Here is a 22,814-nt window from a genome sequence, read left to right as displayed (position 1 = left end):
AGTATTAATTTCTTTTCAGGAAAAAGAAAAACATTTAATATTCGTTGATGGTTTTAAGCAAAACCATCCCTAGGGCGTTTGTGTGTTATCTCACGGGGGTTCAATGAGAGAATAGTACAACCCCGCCCTCCATCCCCCCCGGCGCAATGAGTTTAGCCCACACCCCAAAATTTGCTGGGAGCCAATTTTGGCGGGTTTTGGGTGGGAGGGTTTGCCTTGGGAAGGGCTGCCCCAGCCCCATGATTTTTGGGGGTCCGAAGGGCACGGGTAGGGCGTTGCTGTCCTTTCCCGTGGCGGGGCTGAGAGAGCGGGCGCCTTCATCTCCCGGGATGCTCTTCCCTCCCTCCCTCCTTCCTCCTCCTCCTCCTCCTCCTCCTCGCTCCGCCGCCCATCCCGCGCTGTGCGCAAGCGTGTCCGCCCCCCGCCCGCCCCTCGGGCCGGCCCCGATCCTCCCTCCCGCCGCTCCGACCCCCCCGAGCCGCCCCATGGTGAGTCTGCACCCGGGGCCCCGGACCCCCCGGCCCGCCCGTCCGGAGCGGGTCTGCAGCCCGGGGGCGTTGAGCAGGAGAAGAAGGGTGGGAAGCAAAGCCGCGGTGTTTTTGGGGAGCTGGAGGGGTCGGAGGGGGCACGCCGGGCAGGGCAGGAGCTTTGCCAGGCAAGGCTGGTATAGGGATGCAGAATGGGGGTGTGGGGGTTCCCCGGCTCGGACCCCACCGTGCATCCCACGCCTTTGGCATCGGTGACCTGGCGAGCGCGGCGCACCGGGAAGGGAGAAAACGGCTTATTTCTACGTTTTGTGGGGGTTTGGACAATGATTATTATGATTATTTTTCTAATTACCGCAATTAATCAGCGCTGAAGTGTGAGTGTGGGCAGCGGCGAGAGGAAAACCCCCGCTCTCCCAGTGCCCTTCCATCTGCTGTCTCCCCATTCCCGGCAAAACAAACCCGGGAATCTCGCCGGGAAAAGACGGCCTTTGGCATCGCTCCTGCCCATGGCCACTCCCGGGGAAGGAGATCCCAGCCCAGAGCCCCGGGCACAGAGGGTCTGGCGTCTCCCCGTGGCACGGGGTGGGCTCGCTGCGATGGGTCCGCGTGGATGGAATGCCGGGGTAGGGAAGGGAAATCCTCGCGGGGGCCCTGGGAGGGGAGGACGTGCCCCGTGTGCGGCTCAGGACGGCATCGCTCCCGTGCGAGCTACGGGCTGAGGAGGAGTGAAGTGGTCTGAGCCTTTTTTTCCCCCATCCCTGAGCATCCTCTGACTGGTGGATGGATGTGCTCCAGTCGCCTGGTGATCGCAAAGGGGTAGGAGGGGTCCCTGCCGGTCCCCCACCCAGTGCTGGTGTGGACAGAGCTGCTGGGAGCAGGATCTGGGCATGTTGGTGCAGGATAAACCCTGTCCCGTCCCACTCCGTGTGCCTGGAGCTCTCTTCTCCCACGGGACAGGATTGTTTCCAGGGAGAGCTGAGGATGCAGGAAAATGATCAGCTGGACCTTTCCCCATTGATCTTTTCATGTCAGGTCTTTGCAGGGTGAACCACTAGTGTTTTATTGTTCTGGGGAATGGAGAACAAAGGAAAGCTCTTCCTCTGGGTTTTTTGGGGTTTTTTTGTGTTCCTCAGTTTGGACACCATCTCTCCCATTGGATCAGTGGGGTGATGTCCGGTGGGTTGATGTTGGCTGCTTGGCAAGTCTGATCTCCATCTCTTGGTGAGATGAGCTGAATAAAGTCTTGTGGAGCTTTTTGAGAAGCTCTGCTCAATTTCCTGTCTTTGCTGCTGGGCTCTCCCTTGGGATGCTCCTGGAGGCAGGTGATGGATTGCCCAGGCTTTGCCAGCTGTCTCCAACAAGGGTGTCCATGGGACAGGAACCCCAGGCAGGCCAGAACCTGGGATCAGTGACAGAACTCATGGTTTAAGTGTCCTCTTCCTACCCTGGCTCCTAACCATGTGTCCAACATTTAATGAGCTCCTCATGTTGCTGTAAGCTGTAGGATGGGATCAGCATGCTTTGCTGGACTCTCCCTAACCCCTGTCCCTAATTATCTGCATCATTAGAGGGCTGCTTGCTCATCCAGCTTCAGGCAAGGAGTTAATAGCAGCTGCTCCAGCAAGGCACCGAATCCTGAGGAATAATGCCTCTGCAAATTTAAATATGAAAGGAGGAACTGTCTGTGGACACTGATTTTAAGGGATGTCCACTATGGAGGTCTGCAAGTAGGGTGTGTTCCACAGCTGGATTAGAGCATTCTCCTGGAAGATCCACCCTGGAGGGAAAACACCCATTTCAAACTCTGGAGCAGCTGTACTGATGTCTACAAGCCTGTATTTTTATGGCTTGTGTCATCCCCATTCTTGCAACCAGCATCAGAGGTGGATGCCAGGCTGCAGGATGTGGGAATGCTGAGACCAGTGCCCTCCCCATGCCTGTGTTCAGGGGTTTTCAGCTGGCAGCAATTCTCAGGATGAATCCTGCTAATTAATTATTTGGCAATATCTCTAAATCCCATGTATTCTGTTGCTTATTCTCTTTGATGAAGTGATGGTCCCATTGCTTTAGCTTTGAATATTCCAGAGTTGATGCAGGCTGGCAGCATGGAATCTGCTTCTCCACAGCTTTCCCTATTGTGCTTTTTTTATTTTTTTTAATATTTTATGCTCTCTTTCCCCTTTCATTTTTTCCCTCTGTCTGTATCATGATGGCTGTGTAATCCTGTTCTTGCAGGATAAACTGGGATCTCTCTGGGATCTCATCCCACTCTACCCATTCCAGGCTGGGACCCCCCCCAGGGACACTTGCATGAATGGTTTTGGTTTTGCAGTGAGGAAAGGAAATTTTTTGATGCTTTTAGCCTGCTCGTTGCAACTTCTGGTTCTTTTTTTCTTTTTTGGTGTTTCTAAGTTCCTGTCACTCTGCTTTCACACTCCTTTGTCCTCTAACTGTAATCCTCGTGTTTATTGGGCTTTTTCTAGGAAAACCCTGTGTCTTCTTGGGAGGGAAGAGGAAAAAACCCCAGTACTTGCTAATCTCTTGCTTTTCCAGCTGCTGACCTCTTGCATGTGACTGGGGTTGGGCTGGAAAGTTTCCTTGGAGGAAGGAGAAAGGCATTTGGCTGTCAGGGAACGGAAAAACCGAAAGAGCCGCTCTCCATCCTGGTTTTCCTTCGGGCTGGCGGATGCTCGGAGCGGTTTGGGGCTGGCGCAGGCTGCGCTGCTCTCCAGGATGTGCTTTGTGTCTGCCGGAGCCGCAGCCGGAGCCGGAGCCGCTGCTCCCGGCCGGGCCGGCACGGACCGGCACGGGGTGGGCATGGGATGGGCATGGGCTGGCACGGGATGGGCACCGACCAGCCTGGGATGGGCATGGGATGGCATGGGCTGGGCATGGGCTGGCACAGGAGGGGCACAGACTGGCACGGGATGGGCATGGGATGGGCATGGACCAGCCCAGGATGGGCATGAACCAGGACTGGATGGGCACGGACCAGCACGGGATGGGCACGGACCAGCTTGGGATGGGCATGGACCGGCCCGGGATGGGCATGAACCAGGACTGGATGGGCACGAACCAGCACTGGATGGGCATGGACCAGCACTGGATGGGCATGGATTGGCCTGGCATGGGCACGGACCGGCACTGGATGGGCATGGACCAGCACTGGATGGGCATGGATTGGCACTGGATTTGGCACAGACTGTCACAGGATGGGCACAGACCTGCACAGGATGGGCACAGACCGGCACTGGATGGGCACAGACCTGCACAGGATGGGCACAGACCGGCACAGGATGGGCACAGACCTCCACAGGATGGGCACAGACCGGCACTGGATGGGCACAGACCAGCACAGGATGGGCACAGACCTGCACAGGATGGCACAGGCTGGCACTGGATGGGCACAGACCGGCTCTGGATGGGCACAGACCGGCACAGGATGGGCACAGACTGGCCCAGGATTGCCATGGCCATGCCAGGGAGGTGTGTGGGAGCGGGGCAGGGCTGCAGCCGTGGCTGCTTCTGGGGAGTTGGGTGTGAGATGTGGCTGAAGCAGTGATCTGGGGCAGCGGGACGGGGCTGGCACACAGCAGGGATGGAGCCTGCCCGTCCCACGTGGATCTGCCCTGCCATCAATTGCTCTGCTGGGATGTCCAGCAAAGGTGGGTTTGAGCAGCTGCTGCTCCTGCCCCTTTACTCAGGGAGGACTGGAAGGGGCTGGGGAACTCCCCACTGCGTCAGCCCCTGGTCCAGGCCAGGCTGACAATCTCCATCAGCTCTTCCATGCCATCCCAAGGGTGTTGGGATGCTCCTGGACCATCGTGGGATGCAGCCTATGCTTGCAAGGAATGCTCAGAAGTGGGATGAGTGGTCCCAGTTAATGGATGGTGTAATGCTGAAGGAAGACTCCTGACACCACACCAGAAGTTAGATCCACAAATCCATGAAAGACTTCTTCTGCTTTTTGGAGTTTTGGTTTCTTTTTAATGCAAGTCCGAACAACCCTAAATCTCCAAACCACGTCCGGATATGACCAAGCAGGATGCTGGCTCCCTTTCCCTTGTTTTCTGTAGGTTTAAAAACACATATCTGTGCTGAAGTTTGGTTCTTCTCTTTAATCCTGGGTCTGTGAAGGAGGCTTTAACCTGAGCTCACGCCGTTGGAATTCCCTGCTGCGCCAGGGAGAGGCTCCTTGCCTTCAATCGCTTCCAGATGCCATTCCTGTTCCGGCTCTTCCCCTTGCAGAATGTCTCCCCCAGCCCGCTGAAGTTTTCCCGGCCGAATTCAACATCTCGATATCCAGCCAGGTTGAGTAAGCCTCAGTGAGCCTCAGTTTTTTAACCAGGGCCTGGTGCCAGTGGCAGGAGGTTGGAACTCACCCCGTGGTGTTGCACAAGCCGGAGCCCCGGGGTGGATCCTCCGCCAGGGTTTGAGCTGCTTGCGACATCAGGTGGTTTTTAAATCTCTTTTAAAATGGAGATAAATGAGCTGGGATGGAGTTTGGGATTTGGGATCCCTTGCTGCACCCTCTGCCTGCATTGCCAATGTGGCAGAGCTTCCCTGAGCCCCAGAATGGCAGGAAACTGAGGCAGGAGAATGCTGAGCAAGAGTTGAGGAGTCTTGCACACTGCTCTGGGGTTTTGCTGATGCTGTGTGCACCTGGCCAGCCCAGTGGATCATAAAACACCCCTGGATGGGGGTGAAACCTCCAGCACAGCAGCTCTGTGGCTGTTGGGCTCATCTGACCCCCCTGGCTTGTGATGTGTGGGTGGGATTTTATGGCATGAGGATGGATCAGACCTGCCTGTGTTGGGAATGTAGGAAAGCACTGAAGCATTGAAGGGAAAAATGAGGTGGAAAGTGAGAAGTGAGGGAGAAAAATGCAGAGAGGGGGGATGCCAGTGAACTTTGGGGATGCAGGACTGAACAGGACCAGGGTGTGGAAAGTGGGATGGTGTCAGAAATGAAGGACAGTGAGGGGCTTTAGGGGTTAAATGTGGTGCTGCCTTTTAACAAGGTGTCAGGAGCAGTGCCAAGGGATGGGAAGTCCTCAGGCCCATCCCTGTGCGATCACCAGTGCTGCTTCAAAACCAAAAAATAGACGGGGAAAAAAAAAAGAATCACAAAGAACTGTCTGTTCGGGCAAATTCGGGCTCAACAGGTTTTGCTCCCGGGCGGGGTTCTGGTATTTGGGGTGGGAGAACTGAGGGTTGCCAAGAGCCCAGCTGTCAGAGCAGGCTCTTTATGCAACAAAAAAAGATGTGATTTGTCCTTAGAAATCTCAGCCCAGGCTCCTTTTCCGCTGCCTTTTTTCTCGTGGGGTCACAGCAGCCCTCACCACCCTTGGGTGGTGCAGGCAGAGTGGGAAGGGATGGGCAGGTCCTGATGAAGGGCTGGGGGAGCTGGGGGGGAATTTTCAATTAAAATATGGATGAACACAAAGTTTTGGAGCCCTGACACCACAGCACCTGCCCCAGGACCAGGTCCCACTGCCAAAGCCGTGCATCCCCCGCACATTCGGCTTCTTCAGCATCCTGGTGGTCCACTGGCATCTGCCCTGGAGCTGGGGCTTCCCCAGCCCCTTTTCTGCCTAATTAACAACGTTGCTGCATAATCCCCCCTGCATTTACAAGTTAAATCGACAGATTATCTGTATTATGCAAACGCAGCTTTGAACCTTAATTATTTATTTGCATGGGGTGTCTGGAAATCAGCAGCACTAAGCCTGGGGATGCTGTTCTCTTGGAAGTGCAGACTTGTGCTGGGAAATGAACCCAAAACAGGCTCTTTTTGATGTTGTGGGTGATGCTCAACACCCCAGCTTGGGAATATGTCTATTTTTTAATTTTATTTTTTTTGGGGTGGGGGGTGGTTATTGTGGGAGGCTCATCCTTAAATAGCAGTGGTTTATTTTTAGGTCGGTCGCTGCTTTGGATAATCCGGCTTGGCTGGGCAGCTTTGCTTTTCTTCCCATTCTCAGGGATTTGATAGAAATAGGTTTATTGAATTATTTTATTTTAAATAAAATAGTTTAATAAATTTACTAAATTATTAGCAGAATTATAGAAACACAGAGTTGGATGGGGGTTCTGCTGGTGGTGGCCCTTTCACGCTGTTTTGTACAGGGAGCATCCACTGGGATGACCATTAGCCAAACCTCTTCCCAAAGTGTAATTCCCACACTGGGATTACACCTTTGGCTCGGCCAAAGGCTGGTTGGGAAGCAGCTGGATTATCTCCCATTAAATACTTGCTGAATGAATAATCTGCTGGTCCCGGGGCCATAGCGACTGGGGTGACGTGAGGGATGTGCTGGGCTTGGAAACACCTTGCTCATGCCAACTGCAGACGTTTTCTCTGGAGGAGGATGAGCTCACCTGGATTTTATTCCCCTCCCAGCCTGGCTTTTGCTCTCTCCCCCCTCGGGAGGTAATTTTAACCGAGGGAGGCTGGCGCCGGCGATGGAGCACGGAGGGACGGACGGACGGACGGCTGCCTCGCTGCAGGTCTCATCTCCATCTCCCCCTCCCCTGTTTTAACAGCTCTGGGGGGATTTGGTCTTCGATGGGGAGGATGATGACAGGAGGAACTTGGAGTCTCATCCCTGCCTGTGTGTGTCCTCTCCAGCCTCTGGAATACCCGTTCCTACACTGGGGGTGAGCCCCTCAAAGGTCCAGTTCTGGCTGGTGTTAATCTTTAACACAGGAAGGGATGTGCCCATTGGGCTTTTGTTTTCTTTTGCCCAAAGCCATGAGCATCCTGGAGGGAGATGCTGGGGAGTGGGCAGAAGGTGCCTTTTTCCCCCTCTCAGATTTGGAAATTATTATTTAAATGATTAAACTGATAGGCAGGAGAGGAAACTGAGGCCAGCAACACAGCTGGAGAAGGAAAGGAACAAAATCCAGCTTGTTTAGGGTTTCTTGAGGGGTCTGGGATATGCGACATTCATTTCCTGCTGGACCAGCTGCCGGCTGGGCTGAGCTGCCTGCGGCGAGTGCTGGAGACGGTGGCTCCTGGCCTGGGGGGCGCTGGAACCGTGACGGGACTTTTCTGGAGCTTGGGCTGGGAACGACCGATCGCAGGGAAACCGCTGGAGTGGCTGGAAAACAACCCCGGGAGGAGCGGCAGCAATCCAGCTGCTGGCTCTTCCAGTCGAGCTGGAAAGACCAGCTTAGGGCAAGACCTTGGATCCACCAGGATCCTGCCTGGCTGATGTGCTTTGAGGTATCACAGTCTGCTGCTCATCCAGGATCCTCCTGGAACCCCCAGGCAGCTCTGAACATCCTCATTTCCATGGGCAGGGGCTGATGCTGTGCCCATAAGTACTTTAGCAGGAGCTCCCCAGGGAGAGTTTAACCTTGTTAGTGGATCCTATAATTCACAGCTCTAAATGAAAAGGCTCCTTGGCAGAGGCAGCAATGTTGGATGCTCTGGTGGATTCAGGGCTTCTGGAAAGACCCTGGTGCTGAAGGGGAATTTTGTGGCCTCAGGTGCATTTGCTTGGCTGCTGATTGCTCTGAGCCCTTGGGATTAATCGCCCCCAAGGCAAACAGTGATGGAAGGAGGAAGCAAAGGTTCTTTGGGTGGAGAGGGAAGGTGTGACACTGGAATGGAGCCATCCCTGTCATCCCAGTGCATGTGCAGAAAGCCTGATCCCTGGTAAGATGTATATATGAGAAATCATCTCAGGCTGCTGGGTGGTTTTCTTCCCCACCCATTGGACCAGGATGTAACCCTCTTTGTTAAATTATTGGGATGTTAGGAGGGGAGCAAGCTGTGGGGAAGGCTTGCACCTCTCTCATCCCTGCTTTTTCTAGCTGGAGGAGATGGAGAGAGGTGAGGAAACCTCTGGCTCTTCAGAGCTTTCCCTTGGAAGCACCTTCCCTGCCAGGGCTTAAGGAGCAGCCGACAGAGAGAGGCTTGTCTTTCTCACCTGCATCACTGCTTCTTGCACTGAGATGAGCTGACATAACCTCTTGTGTTTTTCTGGGAGAGCCGTGACTCCCACCACACCCCATCCATCCCAGGGGCACAAGGGGAAGAGCAAAGCTGGTGCCCAGGGGCTACCTGGATTAGCAGTGGGCTCTCTCCACTGGCTGGCTCATTTTCCCCTGCCTGGGAACATGACTGGGATGCAGAGCAGAGAGTGGCAGCACGGCAGGAGGGTTCCTGTGCATGCCGTGGTTTCTTGGCAGGGCTTTTCCTGGCCCAGATCATAGGGATATTACAGTGCTGGGCTAGGATGTGCAGTTTGGAAAGTTTTGGGGGAAAAGATGTCAGAGTTGTGGGAATAAGGAGCGTTCTCTCAGTTGTCAGAGCTGCAGGAGGGCAGGAAAGCTGCATTCCCCTTTCCCTGCGAAAGGGCACCGCTCCATTTCGCGGGGTCTTCCTAAAAGTCCGGGTGAGTCACGGGAGGGGATTTCGGTGTGAAAGGCCAAGGGATGTCGGGGAAAGCTGCGGCGAGGTCTGTGCTGCGAGCGGCCACACCTCCTCCTTAAGAGCGGCTGGGAGCCCGGCCCTGGGGCTGCGGAGCCGGCCCAGGTGGGAGCTGTTCGGAGCTGGGACGGTGTTCGGAGCCGGGAGGGTGTTCGGAGCCGGGAGGGTGTTCGGAGCCGGGAGGGTGTTCGGAGCTGGGGCGGTGTTCGGAGTCGGGACGCTGTTCGGAGCTGGGACGCTGTTCGGAGCTGGGGCGGTGTTCGGAGCCGGGAGGGTGTTCGGAGCCGGGAGGGTGTTCGGAGCTGGGGCGGTGTTCGGAGTCGGGACGCTGTTCGGAGCTGGGACGCTGTTCGGAGCTGGGGCGGTGTTCGGAGCCGGGACGGTGTTCGGAGCCGGGACGGTGTTCGGAGCCGGGAGGGTGTTCGGAGTCGGAGCGGTGTTCGGAGCTGGGGCGGTGTTCGGAGCCGGGAGGGTGTTCGGAGCCGGGAGGGTGTTCGGAGCCGGGAGGGTGTTCGGAGCCGGGACGCTGTTCGGAGCCGGGGCGGTGTTCGGAGCCGGGACGCTGTTCGGAGCCGGGACACTTTTCGGAGAGCTCAGAGTCCCGTGGAGCCGTGCCTTCCGGTCGGGGCCCCGCTGCCCTGCGGCTCTGCCCGGCGCTCCGAGCCGCCCCGACCGGGACCGCGGCGATCCCGGATGCTCCGCGGCGATCCTGGATGCTCCGCAGGGATCCTGGATGCTCCGCGGCGATCCTGGATGCTCCGCGGCGATCCTGGATGCTCCGCAGGGATCCTGGATGCTCCGCAGGGGCACGGCTGCCCTGCCGCTGTGGGTGGCTGCAGCCCTCAGCATGTTCTGCCTTCTCCCTTTCCTAGGGGAAGAGAGGACGGCCCCGTAGATCCCGCCGAGCTCCCGCCTGCACCAAGAGGACGGGCCGTAAGTAGCTGTGATTGCTGCCAGCTTGTCCCCGCCCTGCTGGGACTGGTTTCACCCCTCTCCCGCTGCTGGGGATACAGGAGAATGTCTCTGGGATGGGAATCCTCCTCCCTGCGTGGGTTAACGCGGCTCTGAGGTGATGCTGGGGGTGCAGAGTGATGGGCCAGGTTATTTGCTGGTAATCTCCCTCTGTGCTGGTAGCATGGGAGGAAAGAGCAGAGGAGAGCTCAGGGCAGGCCAGATGGGGCTGTGGGGCTGCTCTGGGGGTTCTGCTCCTCTGAATCCGGTGCAAAACAGGAAGCAGAGCAGAAACCACGGGGCCGAGGTTGCATGTAAGCCCTGTAAGGGGGGTGGTGACTGCAGGCAGCTTCTGAGCCCCCAAAAAGGGACCCCCAGATTCAAAAGCTACTGGGAGCAGGAGCTGCCTGAAAGATAACACAGCCCTGGGGCTTGACCTCCCTTCATTTCCCACCCCTTTTCCTAGAAGAGCTGGGCATTACTTGAGTTTGGGTTAGGGGTGGGCTGGAGCATCTCCGTGGTTTAGTTTTTACCTTCCAGAGGTGTAAGGGAGTGGTGCTCCCGGTGGATGTTCTGCCTGCTGCTCCCAGGAGAGCAGGGAGAGGCTGCCAGCACCCAGCCTGCACTCTGCCTGCACCCCCAGCTCACTGCCTCCCCTTTCTGCTGCTTTTGGGGGGACTTAGCCCAAAACACGGGCTCAAAGCCGTGTTGCCAAAGCTGCTTTTGCTGTCGCTGCTGCATCCCCGGGTGGTCCCTGAGGATGGAGATACTGGAGAGTAAACACAGCATCGAGGTGAGGGTGGCAGCAAAGGGGGGCTGGATGGGGCAGGTGGGGGAAGGGTGTGGCTGGATCGATGTTAGGAGATCAGGGATGACACATTATCACTGCCCTCTCCTCCTTAGCAGGGGCTCGTCACCCCATGGGTGCCTCTACTCTCTTCACCAGCTCAGCCATAACCTCCAGGGGGGAGCGAGGTGCATACAGCAAGAAAATGTCTTTATTTTAGTGTTTTAAATAGCAAAAGAGTGATTAAACCTATATAATGAAAATAATAATATATAATCTCTAACATTGTAGCTTAAGTGTAGCCTTGTAGCTCCACCATGACCTGGGGTTACCCCAGAGCTGTGAGATGATCAGGTATACCCACACAGCCGGTGTTTTAGGGCTGTAGGAAGGGATTTGTGTTCCATCCCTTTGTTTTTTCTGCTGCAAGGATTGAAAAAAACATAGGGGGAGAGGAGAGGCTGGAGCCAGGGCTGGTCTGAATTGCTCTGGAGCACATTAACACCAACCATGAGAAGGCAGAAGCAGCCTGGATTTATCCTGCCACTGTGAAAATACTTGTTGTACCTGAGCTTGTTTGCTGTTGCCACCTTCAAAATTGCAACCTGGTCATGGGTAAATGTTTTGTTAAGACTCACATGCCAGCGAAGGGTTGTTTTCCCCTATCATAAATCTTTGGCTGGGTTATTGTGTGCCTGGGATACCACGGCAAAGGAAACAGCGCTGCCTCTCCGAGTAAGAGGCAATTAAGATTCCTTTAAAGATTCCTTTAAAGTGACTCGCAGGGCTCTTAAAATAGGATAAATGTAGGTATCAGTGCACAGGCTGGGCTGGCTCCACACCCTCTCTGGGGTTGTGCCCAATGTCCAGTGGAGTTGATTTTGGCAGTGCTGTGTCCTCACGCCCCTCTTCATCCCCCCAGCCCAGGGCACTGCAGCTCTGGCTCTTGACATCACTCTGCTCTGTGGTTTTTGGCATCCCTGGTCCCCCCTTGGTATCCCTCTTTCCCTTCCAGCACCCCCATCTCATGAAACATCTCTTGGAGGGGCTCAGATCTGATCCCTGCTGCCTTTTGGGCTTGCAGTCCTGATTGTTGCGATCCCACAAGGATTTTCTCCCCAGCTTGGAAAAAAAAAATTCCCCGAACATCAGGAGTTCGCAGCAGTAGGTTTGGGATGCCAGGCTGGGATTTGGGTGTCTTTGATGCTGTGCCAAGCCCAGGCAGTGCCTGCTGGATCCTCTCCCTGCAGGGTGGCCTCCCAGGTTGTGCTCAGGCTGCGGCACGCGTGGCTCTGCCGGGCTGTGCCAGCTCCTGGGGCCGTCCCACCCTGCCACACACACAACAGCCACGGGTGAACTGCTCCTGGGGTCGGTGCTGGCTGTGTCCTGCAGGGAGCTCAGGATCTGCCCTGCTGGTTCTGTGTGCCTGGAAAGCTGGGCTGAAGGGTTCTGTGCTGTCTGTCTCCCTTTGAATCCTTAGGGACTGCCAGTGCATCCCTTCCTCGGGTGCTGTCCAACTCTCCTTCAGTTAAAAATAAAGGCATGTTTTTTTGGGATAAGCTGTCAGAGATGATTATTTTTCAGTGAGCATCCTTCTTAGCCAGGGAAGCTGGACCAGGCAGTGGGTGGCTCCATGTCCTATGGGCATGTGGGATGGGATGGTGGGAGCACAGGAGAGGTGTCCTTGCCTCGTGTCATCCTTTTCTTAATCCATAGGTTACCATGGAAACATAAAAGTACCAAGCCTGCTGGCCCATGATGCTTTGCCAGGATGGCCTGGGATCACCATCCATCCATGCTGGGATGGTGTGGGGGAATTTGTAACCACTCCCCACCTTCATGCTTGTTCCATGCCTTTAAATTTCTTTTCCCCCCTTTTTTTTTTTTGGCTGGGAGCAGCTTGACAGGTGCTTGCTGCCACTTTGTGGATTGACATGACTTAAATCTGGAAATGCTGGAGCCATTGAGGCCATGGAGGGAGATGGGAGAGTGGATGGAGACAGAGGGATGAACTTCTCTGAGTTTCTCCCCTGGCAGGAGGGTTGGTCTGTAGGGGTGCTGCTGGCATCTCCCAGGGGACATGGAGTCAAAACCCTGCTCCAGGTTGGAGGCAGGCAGGGAAACTCCATGAGGCTTGGACCTGAGCTGCCTCTGCAGCATCCTGGGATGGGGCTTTCCCAGAGCAGGGGGTGGGGAAGGGAGTGGGAGAGGGGGGAATGGGCCATGGGGCCTTTGGATCCTTTGTGCAGCGATAATTGCTGCCTGCGGTGCTGGGGGTGCGTCCTCCAACATCAAAGAAGGGCTTTTCCAGGCACTTCTTCCAGGTGTGGGGAGCTGGATCCAGCTGGGACTTTCCCCCAGTTTCAGGGCTTGGTGGGGCAGGGGTGATGCCCTGGACCAACCCTGGGGGGTGAGGGTGGATCCCAGCGAGTGCTGAGCTGGACAGGGACGCTGCAGTGTGGGATCCAGGGAGGGTGTTGTGGTGGGGGGTCTGTGTTGGGGGATCTGAGGATGCTGTGATGGGCAGGGATGTTGTAGGAGCTCTGAGGATGCTGTGGTGCCTTTGAGGATGCTGTGGGACCTCTGAGGATGCTGTGATGGGACAGGGATGTTGTGGGGGCACTGAGGATGCTGTGATGGGACAGGGATGTTGTGGGGGCACTGAGGATGCTGTGATGGGACAGGGATGTTGTGGGGGCACTGAGGATGCTGTGATGGGACAGGGATGTTGTGGGGGCACTGAGGATGCTGTGATGGGACAGGGGTGTTGTGGGGGCACTGAGGATGCTGTGATGGGACAGGGATGTTGTGGGGGCACTGAGGATGCTGTGATGGGACAGGGATGTTGTGGGAGCTCTGAGGATGCTGTGATGGGACAGGGATGTTGTGGGAGCTCTGAGGGTGCTGTGATAGGACAGGGATGTTGCAGGAGGCACTGGGGATGCTGTGATGGGACAGGGGTGTTGCAGGGGGCTCTGAGGGTGCTGTGATAGGACAGGGGTGTTGCAGGGGGCTCTGAGGGTGCTGTGATGGGACAGGGGTGTTGTGGGAGCTCTGAGGATGCTGTGATGGGACAGGGATGTTGCAGGAGGCACTGGGGATGCTGTGATGGGACAGGGGTGTTGCAGGGGGCTCTGAGGGTGCTGTGATGGCACAGGGATACTCAGCAGAGCTCTGAGGATACTGTGGTGGGACAGGGATGTTGCAGGAGGCTCTGAGGTGCTGTGATGGGACAGGGATACTCGGGGGCTCTGAGGGTGCTGTGATGGGATGCTGCAGGCTCTGAGGGTGCTGTGATAGGACAGGGGTGTTGCAGGAGGCACTGGGGATGCTGTGATGGGACAGGGATACTCAGGGGGACTCTGAAGGTGCTGTGATGGGACAGGGGTGTTGCAGGGGGCACTGAGGGTGCTGTGATGGGATGCTGCAGGCTCTGAGGGTGCTGCAGGACTGGGGATGCTGTGGGGACCAGCAGGACTCTACAGCATCACTCCCTCCAGGAGGACACAAGAGGAGGACACAGGACCTGGCTTGGGGAGTTCAGATCTTGCTTTCAGCAGCTGCTCTGCTTTGGGCTGTGGGTCTGGGAGGGCTGTGGGGCACTTGAAGCCGTTCCACGGCGCGGGGTCAGCCAGGTGTGCTCTGTTTCACTCTGCATTCCCTGAACTCTTCACTAAACAACTTTCCTTCTCCTCAGGGATTATTAGCCGTGTTTGCCTTAGATAAATTTTGTATCAGGCCCAACTTGTGCATACAAACCCTGGGAAAAGATCATAAAGCTGTCATAAAATATTACTTAAAAAAAGCCGGAATGTAAAGGCAAACATTGCGGGCAGAGCGGATTTTCCAAGTGGTTTCACCAGTGGAAGGGGCAGAATGCAGTTGGTTGGGTGTTTTGGCACCCAAGGATGAAGCTAGGGGGTGAATTTGGTGCTAAAATCAGGTGCTGATGCCCAGCAGTTTCCCAGCTTTGGGCAAATAGGGGTACTCAGGCCCCTCAGGAGCATCCCCAGCCTCCAGCTCGGGCAGTCTGGGGCTTTTGTGGCCAGTTTTGCTAAGAACAAAACCTCCCAGGAAGCACAAGCTGCTTTTTACCTTCCCCTAATTTTACTTTTTCCAAGCAATTGTAACATGTAAAGGGGTGAGACTCCACTGTGCCTTCTCCCTGTATTGCTCCCACCCTTGAACCAGCTGTGGGTTTCATCTTCCTAAGCAGGAGAGGCTTGTTGAGCTGGAAATACGGATGCAGGATGAGAACCAGGGTGTAAGTTGGGATGGGGGGGGTTGCTTTCCCTTTTCCATGTTTTTTGATGGAAAAGTGGTTCAGAGGAAGAGAGGTGCTTTCCTCACCTGTCCCCATCCCTCTGCTGTCAAATAGACACAATTTTCTTTTTCTAGTGTCCTGTCCCATTGCTTTTAGTGTGGTTTAATTGTCCTTAATTGCCTTTTAATTGCCCTTCATGCCCTTTTAAATTAATTCCTCTCCTACCCTTTTAACTTCAGGGAAGGAAAGAGCCTGGCTCTTGTGGGACTATCTTCACTCTCATTTCTCCTCGTTCTTGATCCATTTTTGCCCCCAAACCTGGTGTTCTTGGCTGGCGGAGCCATGGCACTGCTGTGTTTGGCAGGTGTCAGCTTTGTTAGCAGCACTTTCTTGGGCAGGGAGGGGGTGAGTCCCTCGGGTGACTAATCCCTGCAGACACTGATGGGCAGGCTCTCACTGGGACATCATCCAACCTGGCCCAGGTGTGCATTTCCCCTTGGTTGGCACATACCGCACTGAGACGTGGCTGGCGGATCCGGGAGGAGCTCGCTTAAGAGGTGACAAAGCCAAGTGCAGCTCTGAGCCTGGCTTGCAGCAGATTCACCCTGGCAGCAAAGCCTCCCCTGTACCCCAAAGCCTCTCCCACCTGGTAAGTTCATTTGCCGTGTCCTGGCAGGACAGGATGAGCTGATCCCGGGACGAATCCGACCGCGGCTCTTTGCTCCTTGTTCCAGGAGCCAGAGGTTTCCGAGGAGGACAAAAGTGGCCCCACATCCCTGGGCAGTGTTTGTGTGGGCACTGAGCTCGTGGCACCTCTTTTCTCCAGGCCAGGATGGGTGACTCCAAGGTGTTAGAGATTCCCCAAGTACGTGGTGCTCTTTGGTTTGATCCTGCTCGGCTGCTCCTGTCCCTTCTGACTGGCTTTGTGGTGGCACGTTAGGCTTCCTACCTGCTGGTGCCAGGTGAATGCTTAAGCTGGGCTTAAAGTCTCCCCCCATGGGATTTCATGGTTGAAACCCCACTGGGGGGCTTGTTTTTCCTTTCTAATTTTTTTTTTTTTTCCTTTGGCCTTTAACCTGTAGGGCTGAAGCTCCTTGGGAAGTGCGGCCCCTTGCCTGGCTTTGATAAGCTCTCTAAACCAACCCTTTGGCAGCAAAGAAATGTGATTCTAAATTAATAAAGCCTTTGGGGAACCCTTGCAGCTGCTTGTCTGCAGATGCAGATGGGCAAGCAGGGGGTGATGCCTCTTGGATGGGGTTTTAGGGTCAGCTCTGATGGGTTTTTCCTGTTTTCCTGCTGCAGGTGACCAGCCGCAATGAGAGCTCCGGCCCCTGCCTGATCCCTTTGCTGCTGATAAAAATGATCAACAAGTCTCGTGAGTCCCACGGGGGGATCCCATCTGCCTCTGTCCAAGCAGGGATGGGGAGCCTGGGGAATTTGCATTTGGAAATCTGCCGTGGTTCCATTTGGGGAATGGAGTATTGGGGTATCACAGGAGAAGATGACTGGGGAGGGCAGTTTGGGGATCACTGCTGGGTCACTGGATTTGGGCAGTTGGAGCACCTTGGACTCCATTGCAGAGGCACACGGAAAAAGAGGCTTGATGTAAAGCAGGCAGGAGGAAACAGGAACGTCACCGTGACTTTTAGACCTGGAACAAAAGGCCTGACACGTTTTAGAGCCACTCCTATCCGAGTCATAGTGTCAGAAAACCCCAGCTGCTCCCCAAGGAGAAGGCTCTGCCATCCTGGGTCTAGCTAGGGCTGCTGTGGGACCCCAGAAGCAATCATCTCCATGGCTGACGTTGGTTTTTCTCTCCCCCTCCCCTCTGCGCGTGCAGGAGGGAAGATACTCGGGGTGCTGGCTCTGTTTCTGGTGATGGTTTGGTACTCGATCTACCGGGAAGACAGGTACACACAGCTGTGAGTGCTTCTTACTCAAGTTTAAAGGTCCTCCTGCCCTTTCCTTTACTCCTGGGAGGCAGCTTCTTCCTGCCCATCCCTCACAGGGGTGCCAGAGCATGGCAGATTCCCTGGATCCGAGGGGGCTGGGGAGGTGGCAGCATCCTCAGCTGCTGCTGGAGAATGGGAGACACAAACGAGCTCCCCCTCGGTGTGGGGTGGATGTTGGGCTCTGCAGGGTTTTTTTGCAAATGCTGGTTCTTTTCTGAGCCTGGGAGAATGGGAAAGCCCTGCTCCCTTCCCAGTGCCAGCAATTCTGATGGAAGGTGGAGTGTGAGGTTCATGAGCAGAGCAAGAGAGACCTCTTCTGATGCAAGGCTGCAAGCCCAGCAGATAAAGACCCAGGCAGTGCTGGCCTTAAATCTGGCTGGAAACCTCTCACAGCTTGGATCCCACAGTGGGGATGCCTTGGGGTGCCAGAGCCCCTTTTGCCAGGAGGGGGCTGCAGAGGAACAGGCATAATTTGATTTAATTAACCTCTTCCTTTACAGCTTTTATTTCCCTGTGCAAGAAAACAACAAGACAACGTGTCCCCTTGGGGAGGTGGAAAAGAAAGCGGCGCAGCTCATCGGGAAGTGAGTTTTGGGGCTGGGAGCGAGGAGTGGGGGGATGCAGAGCCAGGACCCCCCTCCTGTGCCATCCCTGATCCCAGCCTCACTGAGCTTTTACTCCTTGGCAGCTACACGAGGGACCACCCACTGTTCTTGCAGCTGAAGGACTATTTTTGGGTGAAGACGCCGTCGCTCTACGAGCTGCCCTACGGCACCAAGGGAAGTGGTAAGCTTGGCAGTGCTCAGTGGGGTCTGTCTGTCCTACTGCTGCTCCTGGGGTTTCAACTTCCCTTTTCCTAAAGACATCTGCAGTGGGTATCTCCTCACCCTGGGTGCACATGGTGCCCCTGAAAGAGTTCAGGGTGGGCCAGGTTTTACTAAGCCTCACAGTGAGATTATCTGCCTTAAACTGGGATTAACAGCAGGAGCAAATTCAGCAGGGATGGGGCAGCACCCAGGGTGCCAGGCAGGAGCTGCCTTCCTCACCTTCCTCACCTTCCTCACCCTGTCCTTGCCCTTGCTTTGCAGAAGATGTCCTCCTGCACCTGCTGTCCATCACCCATCACTCCCTGCCTGAGAGCATCCAGAGGTAACACCGGGGTGGGTTTAGGGGCTTTTCTTTCTTTTTCTTCATCATTGCTGTCTTGAAGGGTGGTTGGAATTTGTCTGTTGTGGGCCCAGGACTTGGCAAAATGAACCTCTGCAACCCAAGGGTGGTGGACGGAGCATGGGAAGGTCTGGAAACGGGACAACACCGGGTTTAACCCCTTTAGGGGTTAAAATCCCCCTGGTTTTGGGACAGGTCTGGTTGAGACAGGGTTTTCTCTGGCAGCCTGAAGTGCCGGAGGTGTGCTGTGGTGGGCAACGGCCCCCGGCTCCGCAACAGCTCCATAGGGGACACCATCAACACCTACGATGTGGTGATCAGGTACAGCCCCGGGCCGCCCACCGCCCCCTCCCCGGTGCCACCCGCAGCTGGGGCTGACCCCTGTGATGTCCCCAAGGCTGAACAACGCCCCGGTCCATGGCTACGAGCAGGACGTGGGCACCAAGACCACCATGCGCCTCTTCTACCCCGAGTCAGCCCACTTCGACCCCCGGGCCGAGAACAACCCCGACACGCTGCTGGTGCTCGTGCCCTTCAAGCCCTCGGACTTCCAGTGGATGGAGGCCATCCTTAACGACAAGAAGAGGGTGAGTGTGGTGGGGAACCAGGTCCAACCCCTCCCCGGCTGCTCCAGACTCCAGTTGTCATGCCGCCCCACTCTTGGGGACACCTGGGCTCTTGCAGGTTCGGAAGGGGTTTTGGAAGCAGCCCCCGTTGATCTGGGACGCCAGGCCGGAGCAAGTGCGTGTCCTCAATCCCTACTACATGGAAGTAACTGCTGCTAAACTGCTCAACCTCCCCATGAAGCAACCACGGAAGGTCAAACAGGTAACGGGAGAGGATGGCCAGTCCCCCTGCACACCCTGTCCCCGTGCAGCTCCCTGAAGGCTGTGGCTCTCTGTCCCCTAGAAGCCCACCACAGGGCTGCTGGCCATCACCCTGGCACTGCACTTCTGTGACCTGGTGCACATCGCGGGCTTTGGCTACCCCGATTCGGCCAACAAGAAGCAAACCATCCACTACTACGAACAGATCACACTCAAGTCCATGGCTGTAAGTGTTTGCCCACAGTTGTGTCTCTGTTCCCCACATTTTTCCCCCAGGATGGGGGATGGCAGCCCAGGAGAGCAGTGCCAGGATGCTGAATGGTGTGGGAGGCTCTTCCCTCTCACTCCCCTCCCATGATGAAGGTTGAAGTCCATGTTTGGATGGTCATCATCCAACTTCTCTTGGTAGCTGAATGTCTTTGAAGGCTTGCAGAGTTGGATCCCTCCCCAGTTTATGTGTGAGGAGAAGAGCCCGTGGACAGGGGGATTGGGTGGGGAGGGTTCCATCCCTGCTTTGGGGGGGGCTGAAGTCCCACTGGTGGGGTGGGAAGGTGGGAGGGGTGGAAGGAAAGCACGTGTCCCCTCCTCACCAGACTCTGTCCCGCAGGGGTCGGAGCACAACGTGTCACACGAGGCCGTGGCCATCAAGCGGATGCTGGAGCTGGGACTCGTCAAGAACCTCACCTACTTCTGAGGATGGCACAGGGACACGTCCCCCTCAGTGAGGGGACACTGTGCTGGCATGGCCAGAGTGACCGAGGGCACAGCATCCTTGTCACCACTGCCACCACCACGCCCTGGGACTCTTGGAGCGGGGCTGGGGCTGGGGGCCGCGCTGGACCGTGGGTGCCCAGGGTGGGGCAGCTCTGGGGTGCAGGGAGCCCGGCGGGGCCGTGGCACAGCGCCTTTTCTACTGACACACTGAAGCTACCGAGGACTTGGAGGGGGTTTTTGGGGTAGGGGGTCCTCCCTCCCAGCAGGCCTGAGGGGGTGAGTCAGGGCAGGAGCCCTTGCCCTGGACATTCCCTTAATTCCCTCATACACTGACGAGAGCCCTGCTGAGGGGCTGATTTTGGGGGTCCTGGCCACTCCCCACCCCAGGGAATGGGAGCCTTTGGAGGCTAATGTTGCCTCCTCCCTGCCCTGGACCTCCTCCCAAATATTTAATTCCCCCCTTTTTTTTAATTTCCTTTTTTACTTGGCAGCCCTGTCCTGTGCCTTAGCGCTGGCGTAGGGACTTGTCCCCACAGCCCCCCTGGGTGGGGGCACCCTGGGGTGCTTGGCTTTGGGGTCTGCCAGGGCCCTTTGGTGGTGCAGATTAATTTAATTAATTTAAATGCTTATTTATGGTGGAGCCTTCACTCAGGGCCCTCATGCCACTGGTGTCAGGGACAAGGGGCTTTGGGTGGGCTGGTGTGCGCTTGGCTCCAGGGGTGGGCATTTGGGATGTCCCCCCACCACGGAGGGGCTGACTGGTGCTTTCTCCCTGCTGCTGTAGGATCTCTGCCCCCGTGGGGCTGCAGGTGTCGGGGGGACCCGTGGATGGGGGTGTTGGGGCTCACGCTGGCACCCAATAAAGTCCTGGTGAGGCTGGGAAGGGCTGGGTGCTCCTGGGGTGTGATGAGGGGGTGTGAGGGAGTTTTGGGGCTGCGAGATGCAGGGAGGGTGGCCTGTCCCCATGCCCTTGTGTCCCCACACCCCCTTACCTGTTGTGGCGCCCCATCTCCTGGCTCCCACGCTGGGCTTGTGGGGTCCCAGCCGCCCCGTGCCTCAGTTTCCCTGCACCACCGGCCATGTCACGGCCCAGGAAGCCACGGCACAGCCGGGCAGGCTCCAGGCCGGGTGCGTGCCGGGGCAGAGTGCCAGGGAAGCCGATGTCCCCGCGGGGTGGCCATCAGCCAGGCGTGCCACGAGAAACACCTCTTGTATTGACGGCGGTGCCGCGATACAGCGTGGAGAGGCCCTTCCCGGGGGGTCCCAGCGCCGTCCCCTCCTCCTGTCCCACAGGGCGGGACCCCCCCGACCCCCCGACACGGACTCTATAGGTACGGACACCGAACAGCACGAGGGAAGGAGAGGAGCCGGGGGGGAGAGGGCAGCGGGAAGCGGCTGGGGGCGAGGGGCGGCTCCCCTCGGCGGGGTTGTGCTTAGCATGTGCCGGGGACGGGGGTGCTCGGCCGGCCCCCTGCCCCAGCCCCGCTCTGGGGGGGCCGGGTCCGGCCTCTCCCCGCCGCTGTCCGAGCGCGGCGCCCACGCCGAGGGTCCCGAGCCCCCGGAGGGGCTCAAACGTGCGTCTGCATCCGCCTCTGCAGGGGCCGGCTGGGGTCTGAGTTTTGGGAAGACGACTGGGAGTGGTGGGAGGAGGAGGCGGAGGCCTTGCTGGCCTTGTCGAACTGCACGTAGCCGTCCTGCTTGCCGCTGCTGCTGATGCTGCTGTCGCACTGGGTGTCGAGGAAGGAGCTGCTGTCGCTCATGGAGCCGCGCTGGAACTCGCGCTCGCACAGCTCGATGGAGCTGCTGCCCATGCCCAGCACGAAGCGCTGGCTGTAGTCGTAGAGGCGGCTCTGCCCGCTCAGGGTGCTGTAGATGTTGGTGAAGGACATGCCCGTGGGCACCCGCTGCTTGCCGGCCGGGCGCAGCTCAGCCGGGCAGCCCGACAGAGAGATGGTGGGCGTGGAGTGGTGCTCCTTGAAGGTGTTCACGCTGTAGTAGCCATTGGTGGGGTCCTGGGGAAGGGGAGAAGAGGGCCGGGTTGGTGGTGGCTTCCCTGGGTATGGTGGTATTTGGGGTGCCCACCCTGCCCATCCACCTGGGACATGCAAGACTTATCAGAATCATCGAATACTCTGAGCTGGAAGGGACCCACAGGGATCATCCAGAGCAGCCCCTGGCCCTGCACAGACCCCCCACAATCCCTCCCTGAGAGCGTTGTCCTGGCAGCCTCGGGGCTGTGCCCGTTCTCTGGGGAGCCCGGGCAGTGCCAGCCCCTCTGGGGGAAGAACCTTCCCTGATCTCCAGCCTGACCTTCCCCTGGCACAGCTCCAGCCATTTTCTCGGGTCCTGCTGCTGGTCAGAGAGCAGAGCTGTCCCTCAGGAAGAAGCTGCAGACCCTGATGAGTCTCCCCTTGGTCTCCTCCAGGCTGAACAAGCCAAGTCACCTCAGCCTCTCCTCGTATGAACCCTCCAGACCCTTCCCCATTTTCATAGCCCCCCTTTGGAGGAGACTTCAACCACCAAACCACCCAGCAATGCCCTGTTGTGCCACCCGTGGATTCCAATCCGTTCAGCCCCTTCCAGGCCGGGACACGAGTGGCCCTTGCACACCACTGTCCTGGCACACACCTTTGTCACCCATAAAAGCTGCTGGGACAGTGCCAGCATGCCAGAGCCTCTCTCCCTGTACAGGGACAGCCTCTGGAACAGGCCACACTGGGGACACGGTCCAAGGCCAGCCAGCAGTGCTGGGTGAGGCTGGTTCTGCCCGGGGATGGGCAGGGGAGGGGGTCCCAGCACCCCGGGGGGCAGGAGTGACCGGGGGGACTCTGACCCCACCTCTCCACTGGGGACAGAGGCAGGCCCCAGGATCCAACTCACTTTCAGGTTTTGAAACTCCTTCTCCTCCTCCTTGAGCACCTCGAGCTGCTTCAGCACCGAATCCTGCTGGAACTCTCCCCGGTCCATCTAGGAAAGGATGCAGGCAGGGTCAGCATCCCAGCACCGCCCGGCCCCGCGTTCCCCACCGCCCTCAGGCTACTCTGGGCGAGCCCCACATCCATCATCAGCCCCGGGGCACTGGGAATTTGCCACCAGCCGGATTCAAGGACTTGCCCAGGGGTGCCCAGCGGTGTGCGAGGGCGGTGCAGCCGGGCTGACGCCCAAAAGCCACACAATTCCGTGGGTTACAGATTGTTTTTCCCTGTTTAGGGCAGAAAAAGACGC

General features: G+C 57.1%; 2 protein-coding genes across 11 annotated transcripts in view; one reads left to right on the top strand and one right to left on the bottom strand.

Moving 5' to 3' along the window:
• The first annotated feature begins 403 nt into the window (after nucleotides 1-403).
• ST3GAL4 (ST3 beta-galactoside alpha-2,3-sialyltransferase 4) lies at nucleotides 404-20,218 on the top strand. 10 transcript variants are annotated; one of them, XM_056509843.1, is made up of 12 exons: nucleotides 404-488; nucleotides 9,800-9,860; nucleotides 16,232-16,304; nucleotides 16,770-16,839; nucleotides 17,382-17,465; nucleotides 17,570-17,667; nucleotides 17,970-18,030; nucleotides 18,274-18,369; nucleotides 18,446-18,635; nucleotides 18,733-18,876; nucleotides 18,958-19,101; nucleotides 19,483-20,218. In XM_056509843.1, the coding sequence occupies exons 3-12, from the start codon at nucleotides 16,289-16,291 to the stop codon at nucleotides 19,567-19,569; spliced, it is 990 nt and encodes a 329-aa protein (XP_056365818.1). In that variant the 5' UTR covers nucleotides 404-488; nucleotides 9,800-9,860; nucleotides 16,232-16,288; the 3' UTR covers nucleotides 19,570-20,218. The 10 variants fall into 10 exon arrangements, with proteins under 10 accessions (XP_056365818.1, XP_056365814.1, XP_056365808.1 ...); XM_056509839.1 differs by having other exon boundaries at nucleotides 434-488; nucleotides 16,770-16,851; XM_056509833.1 differs by lacking the exon at nucleotides 404-488 and adding an exon at nucleotides 9,011-9,032 and having other exon boundaries at nucleotides 16,770-16,851.
• A 562-nt stretch (nucleotides 20,219-20,780) lies between these two features.
• Nucleotides 20,781-22,814, bottom strand: part of KIRREL3 (kirre like nephrin family adhesion molecule 3) — a 361,979-nt gene continuing 359,945 nt past the window's right edge. Inside the window, exons 16-17 of the mRNA XM_056509830.1 lie at nucleotides 22,470-22,556; nucleotides 20,781-21,601 (exon numbers count right to left, since the gene is read on the bottom strand). Coding sequence (XP_056365805.1) covers nucleotides 21,158-21,601; nucleotides 22,470-22,556 — 531 coding nt within the window. The 3' untranslated portion in view covers nucleotides 20,781-21,157. The remainder of the gene's footprint in view (nucleotides 21,602-22,469; nucleotides 22,557-22,814) is intronic.

Source organism: Oenanthe melanoleuca, chromosome 24, assembly GCF_029582105.1.
Source record: "Oenanthe melanoleuca isolate GR-GAL-2019-014 chromosome 24, OMel1.0, whole genome shotgun sequence".
In the NCBI taxonomy this organism is placed as follows: domain Eukaryota; kingdom Metazoa; phylum Chordata; class Aves; order Passeriformes; family Muscicapidae; genus Oenanthe; species Oenanthe melanoleuca.
Note: the sequence above shows the minus strand (reverse complement) of the source record. Positions and strands in the feature narration are given on the sequence as shown.

What these genes read in the sequence shown, in the direction of transcription:
- ST3GAL4 (XM_056509835.1), top strand. Translation starts at nt 9,621, where the DNA reads ATGCTCCGCGGCGATCCTGGATGCTCCGCAGGGATCCTGGATGCTCCG. An exon ending in ACCTACGATGTGGTGATCAG is followed by an intron (nt 18,370 to 18,445) that starts GTACAGCCCCGG and finishes GATGTCCCCAAG; the next exon opens with GCTGAACAACGCCCCGGTCC. An exon ending in AACCACGGAAGGTCAAACAG is followed by an intron (nt 18,877 to 18,957) that starts GTAACGGGAGAG and finishes TCTGTCCCCTAG; the next exon opens with AAGCCCACCACAGGGCTGCT.